The sequence below is a fragment of the Lichenostomus cassidix genome, chromosome 1Ab (genome assembly GCF_008360975.1).
Source record: "Lichenostomus cassidix isolate B80296 chromosome 1Ab, HeHo_3.0, whole genome shotgun sequence".
NCBI classification, from domain to species: Eukaryota; Metazoa; Chordata; class Aves; order Passeriformes; family Meliphagidae; genus Lichenostomus; species Lichenostomus cassidix.
The window spans coordinates 7,302,599-7,323,757 of record NC_139481.1 but is presented as its reverse complement, the minus strand read 5'-3'; the positions used below and the strand labels follow the sequence as shown (position 1 = coordinate 7,323,757).

General features: G+C 39.7%; 1 protein-coding gene across 1 annotated transcript in view; it reads left to right on the top strand.

Annotated features, from left to right (window-relative positions):
- APPL2 (adaptor protein, phosphotyrosine interacting with PH domain and leucine zipper 2) overlaps positions 1-21,159 on the top strand; it is a 31,164-nt gene that overhangs the window by 4,271 nt on the left and 5,734 nt on the right. Inside the window, exons 2-10 of the mRNA XM_085049663.1 lie at positions 630-728; positions 10,318-10,377; positions 10,865-10,936; positions 12,366-12,453; positions 14,476-14,517; positions 14,637-14,695; positions 15,699-15,845; positions 18,037-18,119; positions 20,305-20,463. Coding sequence (XP_084905789.1) covers positions 630-728; positions 10,318-10,377; positions 10,865-10,936; positions 12,366-12,453; positions 14,476-14,517; positions 14,637-14,695; positions 15,699-15,845; positions 18,037-18,119; positions 20,305-20,463 — 809 coding nt within the window. The remainder of the gene's footprint in view (positions 1-629; positions 729-10,317; positions 10,378-10,864; positions 10,937-12,365; positions 12,454-14,475; positions 14,518-14,636; positions 14,696-15,698; positions 15,846-18,036; positions 18,120-20,304; positions 20,464-21,159) is intronic.

Here is a 21,159-nt window from a genome sequence, read left to right as displayed (position 1 = left end):
TTCTTCCCTCCCCTTCCTGTTTGCTGACAAGGATGAGTTAGCAGAATGGAGAAAGTACAGGGTATCTCCAAGTGGGTGTATCCTTGTGTGCCTGCTGGAGATGAACACTCACTTGTTTGGTCCAGTGACATCAGCTTGCCTTGGCTGTGGCCCCTTAAGAGTTGCTCAAGACAGTGGAGAGTGAATAATGGAGTGTAAATTACCTCACTGCAAAGGGGTGCTTTCAATGCTGTCTGATGTTACAGAAGTAAAGTGAGCAAGCAGTGGTGTTTGACCCTGAGTCCTCAGCGTGGTTTGAATTACTGTCGTCAGCAGGAAGATATTCAGGATTTTTTACATTCCCAATTAGGTTGGAAGGACAGTTTGTTGGTAGGAGTGAGAGACTGGGAGCTGGGATTTAGCCATAGCATTTTATCAGCTTGCCTCCTTGAGCCTTAGTTTACGTATCCATTATAATTAATTTCTACATGTTTGGAGATTCTGAATAGAAAGAATCATGCACAGTCAAGGACCTATTATTTTTGAATGATTTTTACCTTTTATAACCATCTCTTAATAGTTGTTTGTGATTCCTCTTAATATTTCCACTCAGGACTAAAACAGTTTGCTCTTTTTTTCTTTTGTTGAAGACTCGTTCTTTGCTCAGTGTCTTTGAAGAGGATGCAGGAACCCTTACAGAATACACAAACCAGTTGCTTCAGGCAATGCAACGAGTCTATGGTGCTCAGGTAATTTTTCATTTCTATTTCTTTTGTTCAGTGTGGAGTAGAAGATCAGAAATTGCTATTATGATGCTGTTTTTTACATGAAAGCTGCTAAGTATGTTTACCTTTTGTGGTTTAAGGGGAGCTGTGGGTGTTTTTCATCTGATAGCTCAACCTCTTCCTGCCTTGATGCTCAGCAAAGTCGTATTGATGCAAAAAACCCCAGTTATTTTCTTTGTCTGTCTCCAAACAATTAATCACAGTAAAATTGTGGTATGCCCTTACCTTATTGGGAGGCCAGCCTTGACAAAATTTTTTGCCTGGATGCAGACACAATTCCCAGGTCTAACACTGACTTTAGGCACCTAACTTGGATGCTGTGATTCACCTCTAGGAAGGAACTGCCGATGCCCATTGATTACAGAGCAAATGTGCACTTTGGGTTGTACTAAAGTCAAGTGCCTGCAGTAGTTGGTGTGAAAAATCCATGAGCAGGAGCAGGAAAAATAACATTTTCTAGAGTGCTTACATGACCTAGATGACTAAATCCCTTTGAAAGTAAAACCTGGAAGATAAATTATATCCAGTGCTTTGGAAAATGTTGCCGTAAAGCTGAGTGATTTTCAGTGAAGCTGATTCCCATGTGTATAAAATTAGGTGTTTCAAAATACTCTATCTGGGTCTTTAAAGACATACACAGTGTCTCATGGAAATTTTTCAAATATTTTTGTAGGTTAGATTCCTGAGCTCACTAGAAGCAACAGCTTTTCTATTCTTAAACCAGTAAATCAGAGTACACAGAGGGATGAGGAGAGGAGGAATATTTTGAATTACCCTGAAGAGTGCCTGATCCTTAAATTATTAGAAATCAGCTCAGCTATAATTCTACACCAGTGTCCATTTGGTGGGATTGCTATTTGGGTGACTGATAGTTTGACATGGAAGAACCATTTGCCCAGGATCTTGATCTTGATCTACACCTGGCAGCTTTGGAGAGCTTCAGAATCTTCATGTCCTGGATGTTGTGCAAATGCAGGGCAAGCAGAGGTTTGCAGCACAGCTTGGGTACATAGGAAACGATGCAGGGCATGGCTGGGGGCTTGAGAGGTGACAGGAAATCAGCACTGAAAGTCAGAGATGGGTGTTTTGGTAGCATCACTGGGCTTTAAGAGTAACAGAGAGTGTGGGCATGTTGGGTGGAAGGAATCTGACACCAAAGATGGGCTAGGATTGAAATGGGTGAAAGAAGGAAATAGGAGACAGGTCTGATTTTCAAGTGCCCAGCTTGTGGGCTGGATGTCCCTTTCCCCTGCTGGTGACTTTTTAGGATGTTATTTTAGGAAGTGGTTGCTCTGGTCTGTGATTCAAGAAATAAATGCATTATCTGCTTTTGTTTGCCTCTTCATCTTGGTTTTTAGCCTTCTCCTTTTCTGTTTCCCCACAATTACGACATTTCCTTTTTCTTCTCATTGTCTCAGTACATTTACCCACCAGTATTTTTCAGTACTACTAAGTCTACTTCAGCATTTTTTGGCTACTTCTTTCCTGAGCACTGCTTTAGTTTGATACAAATATTCAGTCACTTGTGAATATTGGATATATTCTTTGAAATAGGTGTTTGGAGTTGGATGCAATTTTGAGATGTAGAAATAGAAAAGTAATGCTGAATTGCCAACTAAACATAACTGGACAGTTAATACAAATCTGTGTGATATTTCTTGGCTGCCTAATGACAGCTTGTGAGAAAAAGCACTTTTGTTGATGTGTTATCTGGGCCTCAATAGCAGCATATTAGGAAGTGTTACCAACCCTGAAAAAGCTGAGAGTACTGAGAAGCCAGTTTCTGAATTTGCCTTTTTATTTTCCTGAGTTAAACTTTGTCTCTGCAAAGTCAAATTTTCTCTCTGCAAAGTCATTGCCATTCCTTGCTCTGATTTCCATATCTGTGAAATAGGAATTACAGTTACTGACCTACTTTAAAGCAATGTCCATAAAATCACTGGGATCACAGTCATGGCAGTCAGACAAAGCAGCAGTGGATTTTACCAGTCTCCAGTATTGAAAATTCAGGTTTTATGCCCCCTGAAAACAGTTATGACAGTTTAAAAAATTGTTAATTCTGTTTTCTTCCATAGTTTGTTCTGAGCTTTAACATGTCTCAGATGTCTTAACCATGTTTTCAAGATTTTTTTAACTAGTTTAGTATGAGTTTGATGTTTCTTGTGATGAAAACTCAAATTTGTATGTAATTCAAACCACTGTAGCTTGTGATGAAATAACAATAGTTAATGGTTCTGAATGGATTCAGTGCAAAATCTCATGGGAATAGCAATTAGTGCCAACTGCATGCTGTTAATTAACCATGTGGCTATATGCATATAGTTGTCTCAAAACACTGCTCTGTGTGCAGAGCCACAGTAAATTTGTAAAGTGACAGCTCCAGCTGCTTGAAGCACTTGGATCAGTGCATTTGAAAGGAGCATGAAAAAGAAACACTTGCCCAGATTTTTTAAAACACTTAGGAAAACAGGAATCTTTTTAAACATCTTTTCAGACTTCCATGTGTTCAAGCAGGACTTAGTGTAGGGAGGAATGTGCAGCAGTGGCTCTGCTCTCTGGGCTGCAGCTGGAGAAGTCACAGGACCCAAAAGTAGCACTTGAGGAGTGAGGTTTGATTGATCTGGCAATCAGTAAAGTGTAGTGAAGCATTTTGGTATTAATCAAATAAACCACACCTGTGTGAGTACATATCATACATCCTGCTGTAGTTCCCCCAGCTGTGCTGTGGTACCCTGAAGTAGTTACCACAGCAGTGATATATATTTTATACAGGAAATCTTCCTCATTGAGTTTATTCCTGTAGTCCTTCTTGCAAGCAAGCCTGATGCTGCATGGGGCATTACTGCTGATTTCTGTGGGTGTTGTGTTTGTCAGCCTGGCTGTTTTATTACCTGAGCAATAGATAATGCAGCAGCAAGCAAGGACTGTTAGAAAATTGAATTTGCTTAAGTTACAATGCTGAGGCTCTTGTAGTGGCACATGAGTAAAGTGTGCCCATTTTACCTTCCTGACCACTGCCATAGTAAATTGTTTTCAAAGCTTTACTATAATTTCCAGTTCTCCATCATGCTCTAGAAATGGCTGAGCTGGGAATCTTCACTTGAAACAAAATGCCTTCAGGAAACTGAGGAGACTATTGTGTCTCTATTGACTCTTAGAAGGGATAAACAGTTAAACAGGTGAGAGGAAAGTAAGATGTAGTATTTTATCATTGTTAAAGAGATTTCATCTCATGAGTCCTGACAAACCTGTCTAGATATAGGGGCAGTGATGGCAGAAGAGGAGTAAAAAGAAACACATGTTGTCTTTATCAATATATCTGGAGAGGGAACAGCATGGGAATTGTGAAGTGTAATTTTGTTCAGCATCTGCATCTCCATGAGCAGTCTTGTGATTCCAGAGTCACACAGGCAAAGCAGCAACAATCTCTGTGGCTCACTGCCTTTTAATGTCCAGACTCTTAGAGAAACTTTTGACAATTATGGAATAGTCTTGGTTTATAGGTACCACATTTCAAGGGTGTCAGGACAGCTTGAATCTGTCAAGCTATTTTAGGTAGTGCTTCATAACAGTGTTACTTCTCTCTGAAATCCATGATGCCTCATGTCTGCATTTTTCAACAGTGCTGCTTGTTTGATTTTCCTGTGTATTGCCTTCAGTAGGCTGTAACTCAGTAGTTAGCTGTCAGGCTCTCTAGGGTATGCATGGATTTTCATATTTATTATGTTGCATACGTTACCCCAAGTGTTGAGAATTCTTGTTTAATTAGCAAGTAAGCACTGATAAGAGGTTGGGGGTTTTTTTTGTTTTCTATTCACATCTAAGGGAACTATTGTATCACCTTTTCAAATTATAAGACCATTTTTCTTTTCCTAAGATGTTTTGAAGGAGCAAAAGTTAAGTTAGCATTTTGTAAACTTTGAGTTCTACATAGAGAAGCTTCACCAGAGTGTTACAATGGGACAAACTATTTGCAATAAATTGCAGCTGTCAGCACAGACTTCTGTGAAATACTGTGTGTATTATTGGTCCATAAGTTTGCATCATATACCTCTTACCTTCCTGAGGCATATTCACCACATGTTGCTGACAGAGATAAGCAGAGCATTATCACATGAGAACTAAATGTATTTACAGAGGCAGGCAGTTGGGTTTAATGCTGGCTATAAATTCAGAGTTGTCACTGTGCCTGGAAGCAAGCTAACACTGTGCTAAGCAGGATCTGGAGGCAGCATAAATATATGGATATCCTGCTGACAGGAATTGTATTCACACAAGAGATTCTTTCTAACCATCCTATTGTAGCTGCTTTTGGTGTTTCACAGCAGAGCTCTGACTGGTGTTTTCTCTTCCTTGAAGTGCTTGGATGATGCTTTGCTGAACTGTTCCCGTTTGTGAGGACAGAATGTGAATCAGCACCAGGGCAAGCCATATGTTAGGCTGATCTGGTGAAGTGCTGTGCAGCCTGAGCACCCTGGTGAGGCTTAGCTTCCTGCAGCCCTGGGTTCATGTTTCCAAGCCATTTAACATGCAAACCTAAGCCTGTAGGACTGTGCCATTTACTAGATTGCTGGATAATTCTGTTTTGTAGGAAGATAAGCAAATGTAGATGGAGCTGCATCAGACTGTTGTATCAAGACCTAGTTCTTTCTGTGCTGTGCCTGATTTTGAAAGTAAATATATTTCCTAGCTCTGATGGGGTGGAAAAGCTGCAACTGCCTCCTGGGTGTTCTACTTCAACCACCTACCTGTGTCTTTTTCCTCTTTTAAGAGGCATTAAGTTTGCCCAGATGTAAGCCAAAATTTGTTACATGTCATTCTGCACATGCAGAGTGCATGAATAAATACTTTTACTAGTGTCTTGCTTGTTTATATGAAGCAGTTCTATGTGATAGTTACTTGTAGTTTTAAAAATGTCAACTGTAGCTGGTGTAGGAAAGTCACTTTGCAGAAAGCTTCATTATATTGGGATTGGAATTGGACATGCTGGAATAGTTCTGTGTCTTTAGAAGTTAATTTATAGCTCGACTTAATCCTTTACATGCCCTCAAATCTGTAGTCTGTTAGACAACTGTCTACAGAAATATCTTTGGATTTTAGCAGATTAGTCCTCAGAGTTTATTTTGGAAAAATACAGAGACTCTAAGAACAGATGGACTGCCTCTCTGAGAAATTGTTAATGGCATGGATATTTTATTAGAAAGAGGTTATAGAAAAATCCATCTCTTCTGATCATATGAACAGCTTAGTGAATAAAAATTATAATGAAGAAGGAGGAATCAATGCCATGCCTTTGCTCTGGGCACTAGCTCAGAAAATTAGTTGGACTGTTTTTTTCCCACCGACTTTTTTGAAGGCAGGGTGAGATATTGAAATAACTTGAGAATAAAACAATATTTTTTAGGCTAGTTGTTTTTAGTTTCTGGTAGATTAATGCTAGATTCAAGACACCACTTCCACTACCTTATCCATTTGAACTGGACTTACAGAAATCTATTCCTAGGGCTATCATGCCAGCCAAGGTTAAAGAAAAAGGGAAAAAAAGTCAGTGCATGTGTAATCACTACTGATTTCATTATACTTACTTACAGATGGTCTTTTCTTCATTCCAGTACACTTTTTTTTACAGTAATGCTGCAGAGATGTTTTCCCTGTTAAATAAAACCATCTAGTGCAAATCAATGTGCTTGCAAGGCCCACTACTGGTTAAGTTTGCCTTCACTTAGGCAGCTTCAATTCTGTTCAGAATTTTATTGACATTTTGCTTGATATATCCTCTCCTTGATAGCTCTCCCACTCCATAAGTGCATGATGAATTCTGAAATGTCAAGGTAATGTGGAAGAGATGTGGAGTCAGGATTGTATTGTAGTTTTTCTTTTGCTGTGGTGTATTGAATTGCAGTCACTTCAGGACAAAGGAAATCAGTGTTGCTGTATTCCATGGGAAAATGCCTTGGAAATAGATTAAAACCTGTTAAAATAATTTGCCTGGATTTAGTGGATCTGTCAACTGATGCAATGCAAATAACTTCTAAGTCTTGGAACTGAATGGCAGCAGGGCAGGGGGAGGGGAAAAGGCTGATTAGGAAGAAATGGGAGGAGGATTAAACCAAACTTTCCCAGATTAGTGTGCTTAGCAATGCAGTATTACCACTAGGTCATCAGAGCACTTTGCCTGCTTCTTGTCCCTTATGCAATGGACTGTGTTTCAACTTGCTAGTTAAACTGGATTTGTTTACAGCTTTTGGGTGTGTGTCTGTTTTGTTTTGATTTTTTGTTTGGATTTTTCCCCCCAAATAATAAAATGAATGATTTTGCACCTCTGATGGGAACTAAGTCTGGTAGGTGTTGGGAGGGAGGATGGACTCAGGATTAACTTCCACATGGGTAGAGATTGAGTAACACGTTTGTTTGTGGTGTTCTAACACAAAGAATGAGCCAATAAATGAAAAATGTGACCAGCTGGCAGCAGTGGGTTGTGAGCAATGCACAGAACTGTTGTCCCCAAATCAGCCTAAAATCCCAAAGTAAGTTTTGTGTCAGGCATATCTATCAATTTGTTCTGTATCTGGAGTAGCATGCTATGGATGTCTGCTTGGGGTCTATAGTTAAGAGTTGTCACCTGATTATATACTTGCTAAGGTGTTGTTAATTTACACCCCTTTGAGATCCTCGGGCTTTATGCATTCCCCCATTATCCTGTCACTTACTGGAAAGTGGGGACTCCTGGGGAGTGGTGATCACTGGAAGATGCTTATTCCACACACCTCTTTACATTGCCCATCTCCAAGCTGCCCCACACAGATGAGGAGAAGCTTTGGGGATGGTTAACACTGATGACTTGGGTCAGGTTTTGTGTGTTTGGTTTGGGGTTTTGTTTGTTGGTTTAACAGCCCACTATTCTGAAGCTTCTTCTAGTGTTAGCAAGTTTTAGCCAGAAGCATGTATTTTCCAGATTCAGAGCAGATCACAGACTTTGCAGGAGTCAGTAAATTGAAATGAAGAGGGGAAAATGATGCATGTTTCTACTACTCAGTTTAGCTGAAAAGATTTCTCTCACCCTGCTCCAGCTGTACAACTTACAGGTGGCATCACACTTGCTGTGTGAGGACTAAGAGCTGAGTAAGAACTGCAAGAAGACTATCTTTGAGGTTGTGCTTATGAAAATGATGCCAGGTCTGAGAACCTCTGCTTCTTTTTGCAATCTTAATTTCCTGCCACATGCATACAAACAAACCCTTTTAATGTCATCTATATACATACAAGGAGTCCTATCCTCCCTGTCATAAACTCATTGCTTGCTAGCTCCCACTTTGAAGGTGGCAAAGTCTCACTGGTGTTCCTACTGCTTGGGGGCAAATAATTAAGGCTCATTCCTATCCATGCCTGAGGCCTTAACAGGGTTTGTTTTTTTATTATGAGGCCAAACATCCTTTTTTGTCCTCTAGCTTGGGAAATACCTAAATACCAAGTGTTTGTGTAAAGCTTTTTCATTTTAAAAACTACGTAATCTGCAAAAGCAACCTGCAAATCTTACAGGAATCATTGGCATTATTGTTGTGTGAAAGTGTAATGCTTATTGCTAATTGGGCTGAGACAAGAAATAAGGCTAATCCGTGACTGTGAAGTGAGAATAGTCATGGGGTGTGCCTGATCCAAGCATGGGCCCAGCTGAGCTCAGCTCTGAACTCTTGTTTGTACCTTGGGAGGTCTCTGCTGCCTCATCTCCTCCCACCTGGCAGTGGTATCACCGTGGTGTTTCAAAATGGTCAAAATGACCTCGTTCAGCTTTTCCTGTCCTCTGTTCACATGCAGCTGCTGTTACCTAGGCTGTGCCTGGTTTCTTTTGGCTTTTGGTTTTTTCCTGCCCTGAGCACTTGGGGACACAACACTGACAATGTTTGAGCCCTGCTGCCCACATGAACTCTCCTTCCTGGCTCAGCAAGGTGCTGCGGAAGCACCAGGCTGCAGTGAAGTACGGCACAGGTGGCACCAGGCCAAACCAAAGGCTGTTTGAGAATCTCTGGCCCAGATAATTCACTGTGCTGTGCTCTGCTTGCTCAGGATGACAAGGGACAATACAAGAGCACACAAGCTCTGTCCCAGTTTTAGTGGTTTTCTGTATCAGCCCTAGTATAAAGGGTTCTATTAAAGCAGTTCAGAGATTTCTCCTAGGTTAACAAACTCTCCATGGCCTTATATGCTTGGAGACAAGAATAGTTTATATTAAGGCTTAAAATTAAATTGAAAGTTAAAAGTTTTGTGCATTACTGAGGAAAAGAAGGATCCGATAAGGGTTAAGACAGATCCTAGTTATCCCCTTCCCCTTTTTATTTTGTTCTACTTTTTAAGTCCTTGTTAACAAATCAGGGACAGAGCAGTAGATATGCTAGTGCTAGGAATACATTGATTAAAGATTGATATATCCAAGTGCTTGTCTGGTTTTTCCAGCTGTCAAGTAAATTACACACCTTCTCTACAAACCTTGCCTTGCCTAAGCTCATCTGAAGTATGTGTGTAGTTTCACTGGCTGGTGCAGCCAGGAGAAGAGAGATGTGCTGCTTTGTGCTCCTGTATCCTCTCAAAGTGCTGTAATTCCATTGCTACATTCCCTGAGCATGGATGCATTATAGAAGCACATCTAAATCACTTTATTGATGTAGATTTTGGGGAAAGATGATTAACCAATATGAAACATTCTTATGCTGGTATGGCAACCTATATGTTTGAGGTTGTTCTACTTATTTCCTTGTTATGGGGAAAACACAAGCCTAAAACCAAACCCCAAGTCTTAGCTCTACTCAAAGTAGTGAAGCTGAAACTGTAGATCTGAAGTATATGCCTCTTACTACTGCTTCTCTATTCTTGTGGTTTGAGCCCAGCTGGAAATTCAGACACTCACTCAACCCTTCCTCTCTCCCCTCACCCTTGTGGAAGAGGGAGGAGAGTCAAAGCAAAACTTAAATGTTGAGATAAAAGCATTTTAACAATTGAAAATAAAGTAAAATACAGTAATAATGGTAAATGATAATGTTAATAAAAGAGGGGAAAAACCCAAGTGATGCAGCCTGCAATTGCTCTACACCAACTGACCAATGCCAGCCCTCCTTCCCAATCCAGACTGGCCCTTCTGGGTAACCTGCCCCAGTTTATTAACTGGGCATGATGTTCCATGATGTGGAATATCCTTTTGGTCCTTTTGGATGTGCTCCCTCCCAGTTTCTTTTGCACAGTTTTCTCACTGGCCGAGCATGAGACAAGGTGGAAAAAAAAATCCTTTAGTTAGGATACACACAGCTTTGCAAAAATCCAAAACATCAGTGTGTTATCAGCACCACTCTCATTCTGAATCCAAAACACAGCACTGCACCAGCTGCTGAGAAGAAATTAACTCTCTCCTAGCTGCAAGCAGGACATCTCTGCAGGTATTTTGGGACCTGCTGTTTGCACACAGCTGAACGTTTGTCACTCAGGATGCTGGTAACAAAGTAGTAGTAACAGCAGTGCTAGGGACCTTTCATTATTTCTCCTAACATGTCATTTTTGTTTGTAGAATGAAATGTGCCTTGCCACACAACAGCTGTCGAAGCAGCTCCTTGCCTATGAAAAGCAGGTATGTTCAGCACGTGACTTTGACTTCTTTTCTGCCTTAGCACTTGTGAAGAAGTCTGTAAATAGTGTGTTTTCTGGAAGTGCTCAGAGCATTTGCTTTACTTGGTTTCATGTGAAGGCTGTTGTGAATTTCCCCAGGATGTTCAATGGAGTTGGGTCACTTCTGAGAATCTTAAAAAAAAGAACCAACCAACAAAAAAAAAAACCCTGAAGAGGTACAAAATCTGAGTTTATAAATTTATGAAGATACAAGTCAGTTTGTTCCTGTTCTATGACTTTGAAATGAATACAGTAAGAATTAAGTGTTGTCCAAAACCCATTCATTTAAAACAAGAAGACCAGGGTAAAATAATGTGTATTAATGAGTTTCTGGTTTTACATTGATTTTTATAATATGTTGCATTTTGTAGAACTGTTCATTAGCTTTGTGTTGTATTTTGTATTCATCTTTACTAATTTATGAACCAAATGTGTGTTTCTATTTCCAGCATTTCGCCTTAGGTAAAGGAGATGAAGAAGTGATATCCACCCTGCATTATTTTTCAAAAGTTGTTGATGAGGTAATTTGAATTGTTAGTATTCTCTTTTTCCAATATAGAATATTAGTGGTTTTTCTTTGGGTCTGTCTGTTCGATTCTAACCCTTCCACTGAAGGCTCAATTGTGTTTGGGTTTTAGAGTCATTTGATTGTGGATAAAGAAGTTTGATAACACCCTTTGATAATGGTTAGAGCTGTTTCTGTGGCTTCATCCCACATGCTATTGTTGCCTTTCAGCTGGTAGAAATATGAAGCAGACACAGCACTAAAAAGGGAAAAAGGGTATTTTCTTCAGTTTTAATAGGATCCTAGGTGTACAGCTCATCAAAGGTGAAAACACACCAAGAAGCACACTCTGTATAACATGTATACAATTTTGTGGACTTTGCAAATTAGTATATTTACGTAAAATCCCTCACTAAGAAACATAATAGATGAAGTAATTGTCTTCCTATTCTAATTACTCGTCTTAAATGAGATTACAGTCCAGTTTACAAAATATGTTCCAGAGGAAAGGCTCCATTTAAGGTTGGAGCCTCTAGTTCTGAGATAGTATAGAGTTCTTGGCCTTCTACTGTGAATGTTTGGTCTCCCTACTCTGCAAAACCTCCAGATTAAGCTAAATATTAGACTACAAAAATTACAAGTATGTGGGGCTAAGGTACAGAAATGGGAAAATGGGGAAAGGTTCTCGGGATACTTGAAAGGAGCATTTGTTATTTCCAGTCTTGTAGTTGCTTATGTGAATTCCAATAAATCCAAACAAGAACTTTTTCCTTCCCAAGTGCAAGAGAATGGTGCCACTTTGGGGACAGAAAGCTGAAAGCCTCTACTCAGTTGGTCACATTTTCCCTCAGGAGAACCTGCTCCATTCCTCAGCCTCCTCTGTGTGTTAGCTACCCCCTGTGCCTGTTTTAGTTGTCTGTTCCATCAGCACTGATTTGTATTGTCTGGTGGGGAATCCTGACTTCATCCTGACCTGCACAAGGCTGCCTGGAGGTCTCCAGGACACTGTGAGCAGAAGGCAGAATGTCACACCCATGTGTGGCACTCTCCTGGTGCTCCAGGAGGTAACCCTTGTTCATGGAAAGCCATTGTAGTTGTGGTGCTGGGACTCCATGGCATGGAGACTTAACAAAAACAGGTTAATAAAGGATCATTACAGTTTCAATCCTGTTGGGTTAAGCATTAGAATTAATGATCAAGTGAATTGCCCTAATCCATTACATGGGAATTGAAAAGTTCTTGGATCCTTGGGAAATACCAGGCAGGAATGAAACATTAAGGGAGAAATCCCCATCTGTCTCAGGTATCTTTAGAAGGGTGTTTTAAGCATTGAAGTACATTATATCCACTGGGCACAAATGGCTGGTGTGTGTTTTGGTGTTTTATGTATTTTGGGTTTTTTATTTACATTCTGTCTCAGAACGTTGCTCTGTTCTATGTTCCAGCTCAATATTCTTCATTCTGAACTGGCTAAGCAGCTTGCAGATACAATGGTTCTCCCAATAATACAATTCCGAGAAAAGGATCTCACAGGTAAATTTTATTCTAAGTTTCAGTTTTTCTAATGTGTTCCTTCTTGTTTATTTCATCTTATCTGAGACATAATGCCATATATTTATTTATTCTTTGATGATGCACAGAAAAGTTTCTGTTACATTTTTCCTCTGCTACAGACTTTCATCAACAGTGCATGCTTTTACTGAGACAAAACCAGTTCAAGTTCACCACATAACATTTTATGCAGCATATGGTGCAAGTTTAAAAATACCCAGCTTTGTTCTTTGCTGGGTCACTGTGCTTTTTCACCAGCATGATTTCACTGAAGTCATTGATGTTATAATTGCCAGAAGGGAAATCTAGCAGTGAATTTGGCTTGCAAACGGAATTTATGCCATTTGAGAAGTTTGAGGCTGTTTGACAAGCACAAGCCAAGAATATTTTAACTTCAGAGAATAGTATATTCCCTCCTTTTTAAGGACTCAGTCCTGTTTAAATCCTTACCATGCAGGGGTAGTTCCAAGTAACCTGACTTCACAAATTTGGAAATCCATTACTTAAACAGCAAGGCAGTAATGCAAACATCTGATGTAACTTCAATAGAAACAAGTTCATATTCAAGGTCAAGGACACTCTTACCTACTTATGCAACAGAAATGTGAGTTTTTAGAGCAGCATTTCTTTCTTTCTTTTCTTTTTTTTTAAAGCTTAGTGCTCATTTCCTTATAATATCTGATTTGAAATTGTGAAGACATTCAGGTGTCTATGTTAATGAATAACTTATTTGTCATATACTGTCAAATATAAAGCAGGATGTGAATGGTAAGATGTATAAAAATTTCCCCACCTCTTTAATGTGACCTCAGAGTTAGTAATTCTGTTTCCATCTTTATGGATTCTTCCCTCTTGTTCATTAAAACTAGATATGGAAATGCATATGAAGACTGCAGCTTATCAGCTGCTTTATGACAAAAAGCGAAAGTTTCTTCAACTTCCGTAGATGTCAAATTTATTTTTTTAAATTCTATCCATCACAGCATCCTTTTTTTTTTCTGATTCAATCTGTAGAACAGTGTTTTTAGTAGAGACCTGGCCACATTGGAATGTCATAGAGGGATTCAGCAAGGCAGCAAGGCAGATTACCTGAGTTATTGTTTTTACATTTGATCTTGTTACATCTATATGCTGAATACTGTAGAAACCTCTAGATACAAATTAGCTACACGTGGAAAAATTTCATCTTTCTGCGTCTGAATCATAATGAAGCATTTTAGGGGAAAAAAAGGTGGAGTGAAACTGATTAATGAGTAGGGTGTTAAAAATAATCAGAGACCATGATGACATCCTACAATTTCCTCTTGGTATTTCCGCAGTTGCATAATGTCTGTTCTTGTGATTGTAGCTTTCTTTGTAGCTTTTTGAGAGACTTTTGCCAGCTGCAGCACATGTTGGTGGTGACACTAAGAGTAGCTTGTGCCCAACGTTGTGAAGTTCAGTTGCCTGTTTAGTTGCCTATTTAATCTTTTTTCTCTCTACCTGTATCAGAACCTCATGGCCACTGTTTGTACTGGAATCATCATAGCCAGCAGGCAGGTGTGTTAGGTACATATTTCTTTTCACAGAGCAGCTTAGCAAAAAAGGTTCCACATGCAGGAAGATTCATATACAGGAAAAAGGCTTTAGTTCATTCATCTCTGGGTCTTAAATTTCTCGGTGTCACCTTAGCACTGTCAGGAAGTTGTTCAGAACTGCTGATCTTTTATGATAGTGGAACATAGTGAAATGTGCTTCTCTGGAGAAATGACACTGACAGAGAAGGCATCCTTTTCATAGTGACAATTTGCTCAATGAAATAAATGCACTCCACCCTTAATTTGCTGTCTGTTCATTTCTCTAGCAGCTGATCTGGTTTAGCATTTTTAAGACAGGCACAATGTTATACATCTCTGCTGTGAAAGGGCTGGTGTGACTTGGGCAGTAAATATGCCCTAAATGGTCTCAATTGAACAAACTGTTAACAGCTGGTTTTAGTTGGAATATTTGATTTCTCTTTTCCAGAAGTAAGCACCTTGAAGGATCTCTTTGGCCTTGCTAGCAATGGTATGTGTCCCTTTTTTGTTTGTTTCTGTTCATGTGCAGCTCTCAGAGCACAGAAGACATGTTTATTCTGTGCACACACACATCACATTTCTAAAAAGAATAATATTCCTTGTCTACAGAACATGACGTGTCCATGGCAAAGTATAGCAGGTTACCGAAAAGGAAAGAAAATGAAAAGGTAACAAATGTCAAAGGGAAAATAAAACATTTTCATCAGCCATTCTGTCTGCATCATTGCTCATTGTGAACTTTGGAGAGTTCATTGCTTAAATTCACAGTAGCTCAAAAATACTTGTGACTTCGTTTCCAAGCAGACACAAAGCTTTTAAACATCAACTCAGCAGTTACACCTGTTTTCTCCAAGTTAGGCAAGTGATCAAATATTGTGCTCAGCTAGAGCCCTTCAGATCCATGGGAGCTTTTCAGACAGAGGCAGTCCAAGTGACTGTAAATAGATCTGTATAGGCCTACTGTTGGCCAGCTGAGGTGATGCTGCAGTGCCACTGAGTCCAATTTATTGTGAGCTGCCATGAAGCCTTGTGTCTGCTGTTCCTAAAGCATTCCATTCCTTTGCATGTACCTTCCTGGTGAATTCCTCTGTAGGGACTGAAATTCCATTAACAATGCACAGAACTCTCTTGGTGGGATTGCTCTACATTCCTCCCTCCTAACTCTCTTGGTGGGATTGCTCTACAGTCCTCCCTCACTGGATTGCTACTCTAAAATCCATCCCTTTGTCAAAAAGTGTGTGACAGGCTCTGTCCTGAGAGTGAATCAGTTCTACAGGATGGTCCTTGAAAGGAAATGCCTTATGGAACACAATGTGATACAGCATACTGTGAATTATTCGCCTCTGAATGCTACACTTGCGTACTTGGGTTGTGATCTCACCTGCAAATAAATTTCTTGCACAGAGATCTGATCCAGATTTTTAGTGGTGGCAGTTATGTAGTTAGTAGTTAGTAGTCACAGGGGCTCCACAAATGCGTAAGTATCTTGACAGAGAAGGGCTAGAAGTACTTGCTTTGGGTTGTGGATTTGCTTTCTTTGTTTCTCATCCTTCATTTTAACCTGGAGAATTTCTGTAATGAGAGTTCTTCAAAAATAGCTTGAAGATAATCAGTGAATATATTCATATACACCATAACACTCTGTCAACCTCTTTATCATTTTTTATTCAGCTCAAGGCAGAAGTGGCAAAAGAAGTGGCAAATGCAAGAAGAAAGCAGCACCTCTCATCCCTGCAATATTACTGTGCCCTGAATGCTCTGCAGTACAGGAAGAGAGTAGCAATGATGGAACCCATGCTAGGATATACACGAGGACTGGTATTGACAGTAAAGAGTCTCTATCACTTAGACATGTTTTTGGGAAAATTAAAACATTGTAGCTCTGGATTTATTTTGAGAACTGACAAATTACAGCTAGGCTGGAGGGGAAATAATTTGCATTCAGCTTGCCTAAATTCTAACAACAGATTTTGTTTGTGGCAGACAGTCCAATGTGTAGATATTCAGGAAAGACAGTAATGAAAAGAAAATCCAATACACTTCTATGCAAAATCAGGCTAGGGTTAGTTTTTTCACAGCTGATCTATCAGTGCAGTAGCATTTACTCCCACTGTTTACTCAGTCTGCACAAACTCTCCTATGTAGCAGTTCCCTTCTGGCACATAACGTTCAGCATACTGATGAGGAGTGTGCATGATGGGGAACAGAGCATGCTCTGCAGAGCTGCAGGGACAGAACAGTAGAGAGGATTCAGCATAAGGCTGGAAAATCCTTTTTCTAGTTTTTATGCTACCAGCAATTTGATAGAGCATTTCTCAAGTCTAGACTGATAGTCTGACTCTGCAGGATATCAGGAGGATCAACAAACTAGTATTATCACAGCATTGATTCTCATTATCACCCATTTTAAGGGTCTTGTGTGCTTTGATTTTGATGAAAGAAAGAAAGTGTTTGGAAAATGAGAATTGGGCTATGAAAAGAGGAAAAATGGATGTGGTGCTCTGTTTGAGATTGTTGTGTGGCTCATCATCACCTACATCATCCTGTCTTTTGCAGACCATGTGCCTCACTTAAAATAGGTATTAAATGAGGATTCAGTCATTTTCCCCACCATGGGAGTTCACACTGCTTCTCTGCTGTAATTATCCTGAGTAAAAGAACTGCATTGGTTTCCCTTATTGGAAGCCAAACAGAACTTTCTTTCCCTGTACTTTATCTGGCAAAACTGCCTTATCCCAGTGCTTTATACAGGGAAGTCTCAGGTTGTCATGGGAATGACTGAATAACCAGAAGCCAGTTGATGTTGATGCTTAAGTATTGTGAACTGCCCTTCAGCCCAAATATATATTCTATTTATTAATTACTCAAAACATGTGTCTCCAGTTTCCCATGTCCCATGAATGAGCAATCCATGTGGAATTTTTGGAAGAAGCAGTGGCTAATACACAGGGGTCATTTGACTGAAAACTGGCATCAGCATCTAACCTAGGTGTGTCAGTTTATCATCAGTGGAATTTAGAGCTCTTCCCTCCTAAGCAGGCTTCAGAAATAGAATAGATGAATCATTGTTTAGGAGGACATTCTTTCTCTCCTTTGTCTGTAAAGGGAGCCTGTGGTCAATAACATCATTGCAGAAATCTGAATTTTGGGAATCCTAGGTCCCAAGGTTAGAGAAAGGGAGTGAAATCACAAGTGGCTGAAATAACTTGCCTAACAGCCAAGAACTTGCTTTTACATCTCTTCCCAGAGCAGATCACTATTTTTATATTTTAACCTAATGAATTGCACACACATGCCAGGTGTATCCATGTGTCACTGGGTTGCCAGTAGGCTCTAATGATGACAGTGTGCCCTGCAGCAGGTAACACAAGGTCAAGTCTACACCAAGGGCTTTGCTTCTCTGTGTGCCTGCTGAGCCATACCAGCTAAGAGAATTAATCTCCTATCACAAAATGTGCACTTTGGCCCTAGCAGCCTTTTTTTAGCTCCTTCAGTAGAACAAAACCCCTGGTAAAACTGTAGTTGATAAAACCAATTGCCCTGGAGGCTTCTGCAAGCACAGCTACACTCTCCTGGCTGACTGTGCTGCAGCACTTTGAAAACTTTCATGTTGGAGTTGGTAGCCCAGGTTTGGCTAGTAAATCTAATGGATGATTTGTGTCCCTTTCCCTTTGATATTGTGGCACTGCACACAGCAGCTCCCAACACCATGAGACCCAGTTCTGCTCAGTGCTGGTGTGGGAGAAGCTACCTGTTCCCTCCTTTCAGTCATTTAACAAGTTCACTGGAAACATACCTGTCAGCAGGCAGCAGCTTATCTGTGTGTGAAAGGGTGGGGAGTTGCAAAAGTGGGAAGCACAAAGAAAGGCAGCCCAGCTGCTCTGCCCATGTGTCTGATCTGCTGCCAGAAGTATCAGTCATAATGGGAGCACTGTCAGCACTCCACAATCTGTTACTTGTCTGCCAAAGCCAAGAGAACCTTCAGCGTCCTTTTTTTTGTATTTTTCAGATCAACTTCTTTAAGAAAGGAGCAGAGATGTTTTCCAAAAGAATGGACAGCTTTTTGTCGTCTGTTTCAGACATGGTTCAAAGGTAACCCAGTGCTTTTGTTTGCTTTTTGTTCCACTGGAGGAGCAGTGCTCTAACCTTCAGCACATACCACAGTGCCTCTTTTTCTTTCTAATTAGATTCCTTCCATGCTTACATTGCATTGTTGGGCATATTTTGTTAAAGCAGCAGGTAAAAGGAGAAGTTTGTATATGGAAAAGAAAATGCTGTCTGTACTCTGCAGGGAGTATTTTACAGTATAGTCAGAAACTATATACTGTAAAGTGTTCAAATGCTTTCTTACATCCCTGTGTGTCTTCATGAACAGAAAAGCACAGAATTTGGGCTAGAAATGGATTAACAGAATTAATATAAGAGACCTAGAGTGCTTTCTGAATTAGAGGTATTTATATTTACGGCGTCTTCTGTAATAATATTGTACAACAATAACCCATTAACCTCACAAGTAAGGATTTAGGGCCTGAAGTGTTTGATGATGTAGCTACACAAGGCAAACAGAACTCCTCACCCTAGAGAACAGGAGTTAAAATACTAACACATTCTCAGTAAACAATTGCCACAAATGCAAATCATTCTCAGTAACAATTGCCACAAATCTAACTTCAGAATTGTCAGCACTTCTTTCTGCTGTGGAGATGGGAGAAGCACATCTTAGGAATACAGTCTATTGAAACCATGAAGGTACCAGGGAAGTTTTGTCAAAAGCATTTTGTGGTGCAACAATAATGACAGATCAAAAGATTCACTGGAGTAACACTTGGGTAAAAAATGACAGCACAGTTCCACTTTGTTTACAAATGGAATTTAAATAATTCTTATTCTGACATTCAGCAATAGAGTGGAAAGGCATTAGCTTGCAAACTATGGTCTAATTGAATTCAGATCTGATGTTATTACTCAGCCTGGAACTCAGCCTCTCATGTGACTTGGCTAGCTGGCAAGATGCACACAGCTGCTCTCATTTTGGAGGTGATACAGGAACTTTCTAAAGATGTGGAGAAACCTCAGATAAAGTAACATGAAAGAGACTAACACCATGCTGCAAGTTGGCTCTTCATCTGGCCAGCCAGAGACTGCCTAGTCCTTCCAGCTGACATGGAGACCTAAGCCCCTTTATCTGTAGTTTATCTAACAAGTGGTTGTTTTTTAATAATTGCATCACTTACATCACATTTCCAAAATGATGGGCCTTTAGTTACTTTCTGATTATGCCCTTTGCATTGATGTGCATCAATCAGACAAGTCTGCAGGTGAACCGTGGACTCAGTGAGGCTGATGGAGACAAGACAGGTTTATTGTTCTGATGGAACTGCCAGGGGATCTGTGGGAACCTCTGGAAATTCAGTGGCTCCCAGAGACTGTCTGACAGTAGAGCTGAGAAAAAAATGCTGAAGGTATTTCAGTGGCAAATGATGAGAGCTTTGAGCTCTCTCCTTGCTTGCTCCAGTGAAGTGGCTGTTCTGTTTCCCCCTTTATACTGAAGTGTCCTACAGGAGGATTATGAACACACAGCATGCATCTGTAGAGATACTTTCTGCGTTAAATTTTACACTCCAAAACCCCTTCACACTTAGCACTTGCAGCAAACTGGATTTTTACCAATATATTTAAAAGGAGCTCAGTTTAGCCAGCCTGCACCAAGGATGTCTCCTGAATCACACCAAAGCAGAACACAGCATTATAAACAAAAAATTAAAGCTAAAGTGAGTCTTGAGCTACAGATTTTGTTCCTGTATTGTTCTGGATTCATGGAAAACTTGCCCTTGGAAGTCCATGACCAGTTACTAGGTGGTCTCAAGGCAGGAATTCCAATGTTACAGACTTGCAGGAATTAGAGTTCTGTGAAAGCCAAGAGATGCTATAGTACAGCCTGCTTTGAACTGTGCCACTGTACTTGGGCAATGTCTATATGTGTTCAGCAGTGTAAATTCATTGAAGAATTACTTTTAGAAGCTGTCTCTCAAAAAATAAACTTAACTCTTCTTTCTCAACACTTAAACATTTCTCATGTGCTCATTTCAGTATTACAAAGCAGTATTTCCTATAAAGTCTATTTGAAAAATAAACTTCATCTTTGCACTACCTTCCAGGGTAATCTCAGCTGCTGTTTTTGTTCATTTTGGCTTACAGATGTTAGCTCTATCCTGGTATAAAATGGCTAATGATGGCTTTGTATTTCTTTTTGTGTTGTTGGGTTTTTTTTTTCCAGCATACAGGGAGAGCTGGATGCCGAAGCTGAAAAAATGAGAATATCCCAGCAGAACTTAATTGCAGTTAATGAATCTGTTTACACCCCAGATTCAGATGTAACTTCACCTGCCATCAATAGAAATCTCATCCAGAAGGCTGGCTACCTTAATCTTAGAAAGTAAGGAGATTCTTGTTATCTTCTAGTTTGTTTAGTTGCTACATTTTTTTTCTTAGGTAATAAAAACTCCTCAGGTAATGATGTTTAAAGCTCCTGAATCACTCTACTTTTCAGCCCCTGAGTACCTCTGTCATCTTTGGAAATGTGTTTTTGAAGCTTTAACCAAATTAGAGGCATTTGAGACTACTTTTTCTGAAAACTTAAGTTTTCTTCTGGTTGAATTCACCTAGAAAGGAATAATTTCCTGCATTCAAGTGACTAAAAATTGGAAGTTGATGAGGCTTGTTTCAGATTGTTCCCAGTTCTTCGAGCTAAAGAAGACATAGTGTTCACAAAAATAAACAGCTGTATTTAGTAATTATTACATGTTTTTATAAATGACCTCTTTTACATTAAAAAAAGCTTTATGGACAATGTAAGTGCATAATTTAGAATGTGTATCATACATAGAGTTACCTCTGCAGATTTTACATATAAAATTTTCCATAAACTTCCATATGTGTATGTGTATTGGTGGCATATAATAACCCTGTTTATCTAATTGATTAAATATTAGTTTATTATTTTGTTTGTCTAGTAGTTTCTTCTTTGTGAGTGGACATGTTTTTAATTTCTCATGGTATTCTGAGAGCTGGATTACAGTATAAAAACAGGACTGTGCAGCTAGGCAGGACTCTGAGATATTATGTGCAGTAG